Genomic DNA, 6279 nt, shown 5'->3' on the forward strand with positions numbered 1-6279 from the left:
GTGCATATATAGCTGTCAGAAGGTCTCTCATTTTTTTTTCTGTGGAGGCAGGGCCTCACTGTGTATCCCAGGCTGATGTTAAGCTCACTGTCCTTCCTGCCTCTGTCTTCTATGGGCTGGGATTTTGGGTACCCTTTGTGGCTCACATCCACACACTTTGTTTTGGATGCTCTCCATTCTTTCCCTTCCATGCCTAGACTGCTCTCTAACCAGGCAGCTCTCCATCCTTCCTTAGCTCTCATCGCCTCTCACTGTCGCCTCTTCTCTGTAGGGCCACAGGCTCGCTGTGATGGGTACTGTGGACCTGTGGACTGGAAGTCACAGAGCAGGATCTGGGCCACTCATTCACTTCTTCCTCCTTCCTCCCTTCCTCCCTTTCTTTCTTTCTTTCTTTCTTTCTTTCTTTCTTTCTTTCTTTCTTCTTATTTGGTCAATTATAAAAAACATTGTAAGATATTAAAATGTTAGGAGATTGACTATAAAATGCAATTTATAAATTTGTTTACAATATTGGTATTTTAGTTTGCTCTGGTGCTATGATAAATCGTGACCAAAACCAATCTTGGCAGGGGTGTCTTGGTTTGCTTTCTATTGCTCTGATAAAGATCATAACCAAAAGCCACTTGGGGAGGAAAGCATTTGTTTGGCTTATATATCCTGAGCCACAGTCTATTGAGGGAAGCCAAAGCGGGAACTCAAGACGAGAACCTGCGGGCAAAAACTGAAGCAGATGCCTTGGAGAAACACTGCTTTATTGGTTTGCTCTCCATAACTTGTTCAGCCTGCTTCCTTACACACGCCACGACCATCTGCCCAGTGACAGGACTACCCTCAGAGGGCTGGGCTAGCCCGCATTTCATCAATCCAGAAAAATCCCCACAGGCCAATCTGTTGAGAATATTGTCTCGATTGAGGTTTCCTCTTCTCAAATAAATCTCGCTCGTGTCAAGTTGACCAAAACCAAACCAAACCACCCAGGACAAGACTCTCAGGCTCCTGGAGAGCTTGTAACACTTGGATTCCTAGGGAAGTAGTGAAATCAGATCCCAACTCAGAAGCAAACATGGGGAGCAAATCTCGACTGCAGCTTGACAAGAACCCACCGGTCTCTTGGGTCTCAACCTTCCTAATGTTGTGACCCTTTAATACTGATCCTCATGGTGTGGTGACCCCCAATCATAAAATTATTTTATCGCTACTTCATAACTGTAATTTTGCTACTGTTGAGAATCATAATGTAAATATTTGATATTCAGGATTCTAATATGTTACCTTTGTGAAAGGGTCATTTAACCCCTGTGAGGTTGAGAACATCTAGTCTAGAATGGCCTTCAGGATGGCTGCCCTGGCCTAAGAAGACTTCTTAAATGTGATCTTCATTCACTGAACTAGAATTGAAACTGTGTGACAAGAGATGCTCTTGGGGATTTCTCAAAGACTGTGACCTAATGGACCAATAGGACCACAGTAGGAAGAAAGTACGTATCCTTGTACGAAGTGCTGTTTGGAATTATAGTCCTGGCCAGAAGGTTGGACAGCTGTGTTGTAGTCCAAGATGCGAACTTGTAGTCCAAGATACCCAGGGAATCATTAGCAAAAATATGTTAGCTCCACTCCAGGTCAGGATGGGTAGCACAGACCTGACTCTCAGAAGAAGACCTGGAGAGGTAAACTTTCAACTCCCTCCACACAAAAGAAGTTTACTCTTGTGGTTAAAACAACAAAAGGAGGAAGCAAATTGGTGTCATCTACCCAGGTTCCTAGTAGCACTGAGGAGAGCCAAGTAAGGCCTTGGAAGGAGTGGAATGATGGGCGTTGCAGGCCAGGCTCCTCACACATCCTCCTCACAACATAACCACAGGAAACAGCAGAGGCAAGGGCTGTACTATGAGGCCATATCATCTCTAGGCAGGAGTGACTGCTCTCGTGAGGTACATGGGGCACAGGGTCCCTCTGAATTGTTTCTGCTGAGGTCTTCACGTGTCCTGCCAACCCACCAGAAAGAGTGGCAACGAGGTGTGATGATGGTTGAAGAAACGCCACTTTTTGTCAGACATCCATCTAGGTAGCCACTATTTGTCTCTGAAACCAGTCCCTAGAAGTTAAGTTCCCAGTAACCCTGACTCAGTGATCCCCACCCAAAAATATACAACCAAGACCATCCACTTGTGCTATAAATAATGGCTTTTTGGCTTCTGTAACTTCCTTACACAGATACCCAAACTTATTTTGGGTCACTTAATCTCACAAAACAAACCAATTTTTGTTTGCTCGCTATGGAAATTTGAATGCCATTGGTCCCCATAATCTCATAGGGAGTGGCACTATTAGGAGGTATGGCTTCGTGGGAGTGGGTATGGCTTTGTTGGAGAAAGTGTGTCACTGTGGGGGCGGGCTTTGAGTTTTCCTATGCTCAGGATACTGCCCAGTGTCTCAGTCAACTTCCTGTTGCCAGCAAGATATAGGACTCTCAGTTCCAGAACTATGTCTGCCTGCATGCCACTGTGTTCCCCACCATGAAGATAATGGACTGAATCTCTGAAACTGTAAGCTAGCCACTCTCAATTAAATGTTTTCTTTTATAAGAGCTGCCATGGTCATGGTGTCGCTTCAAGGCAATAAAAACCTTAACTAAGACACTCGCATAGATAGTGAACATATTCTTGAAGTTATTCTCTTTAAAAATCCTTCCCTCACTCCCCCTTCTCACAGCAATCTTGAATTTGGCTCAAAGATTGTTCCTCCTGCTAGCAGCTAATCAATAAATCTTTTAATTATAATTGGATTGAGTCCGTGTCCTCTTCCCAGGAGTCACAAACTCCATAACAGAAGCAGAGATGGGCCTCAGGCATGCTGCAGCTCCAAGATATTAGAATCCCAGCTGCCAGAGGCCAGCGCTTCCCTAATTGGCCACTGGAGGCTACAAGTCCCTACTCTACTGGGTGCAGAGAACACTCTCAAGCAGAGTGACCCCAAGGGCGGGCACCTCCACACACCGTGCAGTTAATGGGGACAAGACCAGAGGAAGGACCTACATCCCTCTTCAGAAGACCTACAGCTAGTGTAGCCAGAACCTGGGCACCTAAAGTCTCGCAGGGACTCTGGTGCCCACCTGTGCCCATGCTTACTTGACTGCACTACCCAGAGCCATAAATGATCTAAAGGAGCGACAGAAACAACTGGTGTCCACTCCTCCATGTTTAACGGAGACTAGGTTCAGAAGTACTGGGGCATTGGGAGCACGGACATTGACTATGTGATCTTGGGGTAGACCTGACTCTCACCTAGGAAAGGTAAGTTCAATACGTCACCTGTGAGGAGTAGGAAATCGTGAAGGATGGCGTGAGCACACAGTGTGCACTCGGGGCATGCTTCAGTAAGCTGTCCTGTCCTGATCATCCCTGGCCTTCGTACAGGTTCAGTGCGGGGGTGGGGGGTGGGAGGGTCTCTACCTCTATTCAGTTCTGCAGCAGATAGGCTGAAGCCCTGCATCTAACCATGCAGGAGATAGTGATGCTTCTGGCTCTGTAAGGCAGGGCCAAAGGGTACAGAAGCTGTCTCTTCATAGACAGTGGCAGTCAGCTCTCCCACAATGGAGCAGCATCCTCAACCTTTGGCTAGCTGCCATTTCCGCTGCCACTGCGGATACCCTGCATCCTTGGCAAGCTGGAGAGGCCACGCTTCTCCTTCCTCTAGTTGGAAACATGGGAGAGGCTTGACATTAACATTTCCTGGCATTTCACACTCACCGTGAAGGAAAGTGTGATCCGGCAGTGGGAGGGATGGGGGAATTGCTGAGAGTGTGAATGCAAAGCCAGTACATTTATTTATACCTTTGAACTAGCAGTGAGATGGTCATGGTTGAGATAACAGTGCATGGTTGTCTCAACCAGATTCCTCCACCCTACCCCAGCCCATGTACACACAATGGAGGGAAATAATAGGTGCACTGATGGGCTCACCCAACCCAGATCTCTAAGCCATCTGAATCACTCCAGAATAGTGGAGCCTCTTGCATCTCTTGGGAGCAAACAGAAAAGTGACAGCCAGCTTCACATAGGACACTTCTGGGCTGTCAGTCCTCTGATCACTATGAATAAGAGAATGTAATTATGAATGGCCAGAGGCCAGTTTTGTCTAGTTTTCAAGAGCAAAGAATAAAATCTTAGAAACCCCCAAAGCTGAGGTGAAGCAGAGAGAAGAGCTACCAGGGAGATAGGGTTCGAAGTCATCACATGTCGCAAATACATTTGGGCCCCAGTCTTAGTTTTTCAGTACATGGTTCTGGGCTGCAACCTCACCACAATCTCTGACATCTAGACATTAGCAGGAACCCCTGACAATCAATCAGGCGGTCTCTGCACGCTGATTGTCACTCTGGACCAGGCTTGGAGCCAGAGCTACTGAGGTATGGCCAGCATTCTGTAAGCCACAAAGACACTCAGCTTTGGTGTAAGGGTGACGGATCCCTGCCCGGGTTCAGCCTACAGATGGAAGAGCCAACCAGTACAAGGCTTGAACGGCAGGATACCCTCATGAACATTCTCTCATCAGTAAGATGCAGTGCGGGAAATGTATCGTGGGCCTTGATCACTGTGTGTCCCAAAGGCACTTCTCAGAAGCATCCTCTGCCATAGAGAATGAGCAACTCAGATGCAACACAGGGATGCTAAAAGGCTGTCTGTACCCTGAGGGTCCCTGGGATCTAGAAGCCTCTTCGAATCCCGAGAGCATAGCTCAGTCCCATTCACAGAGAGGGTTTAGCGCAAATTAAGCAAACTGAAAGAAGTGTTTCCTTGCAGGCTGCGTCAGTCCATCTGGTAGGAGAGTAGAGCAGCTACTGAACTGTCGCATGGCAAACAGCATGTCACCAACAGGTTTCAGCAGCCTGTGGGACACCCAACTGGACCAGTGAGAGCTGCTCCCTCTTGCCATCTCCATCTGCCTCTCTGCCTCTGTCCCCCACCATGGCCACACCAGCCCACAGAAACGGGAGTCTCTCGGCAATGTCCTTGCGGGTGTTCGTGCTGGTGGGATTTGGGGGAGGTGCAGAGACCCAGGCCCTGCTCTTTGCTGTCTTCCTGGCCCTGTACATGGTGACCGTCCTGGGCAACCTCACCATGATCGTGGTCATCACCCTGGATGCCCGCCTGCACTCCCCCATGTACTTCTTCCTCAAGAACCTGTCCTTTGTCGACCTCTGCCTCTCCTCTGTCATTGCCCCTAAAGCCATGGCCATCTTCCTTTCCTCCTCAAAGGTCATCAGCTTTGAGGGATGTGCCACCCAGTTCTTCTTTTTCTCCTTGTTGGCCACCACTGAGACTTTCCTCTTAGCTGTGATGGCCTATGACCGCTTCATGGCCATCTGCAGTCCCCTGAGGTACCCTGTGACCATGTGCCCTATGAACTGTGCCTGTCTGGTTCTGGGTACCTTCTGTGTGGGCTGCCTGAACTCCATTGTGCAGACCAGCCTCACGTTCCAGCTGCCCTTCTGCAGCTCCAACCGTATTGACTACTTCTACTGTGACGTGCCCCCGTTGCTCCAGCTGGCCTGTGGAAGCACAGCTCTCAATGAGCTCCTGCTCTTCGGCCTCTGTGGGTTCATCATTGTGAGCACTACCTTAGCTGTGCTGGTCTCCTATGGCTACATCACTGTGACCATCCTCAGGATGCACTCAGGATCTGGGAGGCACAAGGTCTTCTCCACCTGTGGCTCTCATCTGATGGCCGTGTCCTTGTTTTATGGCACTCTTTTTGTCATGTATGCACAGCCGGGAGCAGTGACATCCATGGAACAGGGCAAAGTGGTCTCCGTCTTCTACACCCTCATCATCCCCATGCTCAACCCTCTCATCTACAGTCTGCGCAACAAGGATGTGAAGGACGCCTTGCGGCGGCTGGGACGCAGACACAACCTCATGAGGGAGGGTGGCCAGTGAGGGGCTATCCTGAAGCTGGAGGGAAGGGGTCTGTGGGGATCACCGAGCGCTAAAAACCATCACCTTCCTTCAAATGAAAATGGACATGTGTAAAATCTACCCATCGACACTCAGTCTTCTTTTAGACTACTTCATGGACAGAGCATTGACCTATTGTGAGTTACAAAATTCTGCATGCAGAACCCAAAAGGTTGAAAAGAGTGGGGTTGCCAGTCACATGAAGACCTGCTAAGAACGTCAACCATCCCCAAGTCAAAGCAGGTCTGACTCCTCTACCCACTGCCTCTCAGCTTCTCTGGGCCATGTCCTGGCTTCCTCTATAGGAGAAGTTAAGCATTTA

At 48.8% G+C, this 6279-nt stretch overlaps 1 protein-coding gene across 1 annotated transcript; it reads left to right on the forward strand.

Moving 5' to 3' along the window:
• Positions 1-4967: 4967 nt before the first annotated feature.
• LOC125405316 (olfactory receptor 9S13) lies at positions 4968-5939 on the forward strand. The gene has a single exon (XM_048441747.3). It carries the CDS (start codon positions 4968-4970, stop codon positions 5937-5939), a length of 972 nt encoding a protein of 323 aa, XP_048297704.3.
• The last annotated feature ends 340 nt before the right edge of the window (positions 5940-6279 follow it).

This window comes from Myodes glareolus, chromosome 1 (assembly GCF_982192425.1).
Source record: "Myodes glareolus chromosome 1, mMyoGla1.1, whole genome shotgun sequence".
Classification (NCBI taxonomy): Eukaryota; Metazoa; Chordata; class Mammalia; order Rodentia; family Cricetidae; genus Myodes; species Myodes glareolus.

Bases quoted from the DNA above. Each gene is read 5' to 3' on its own strand.
- LOC125405316 (XM_048441747.3), top strand. From the start codon at position 4,968: ATGGCCACACCAGCCCACAGAAACGGGAGTCTCTCGGCAATGTCCTTG.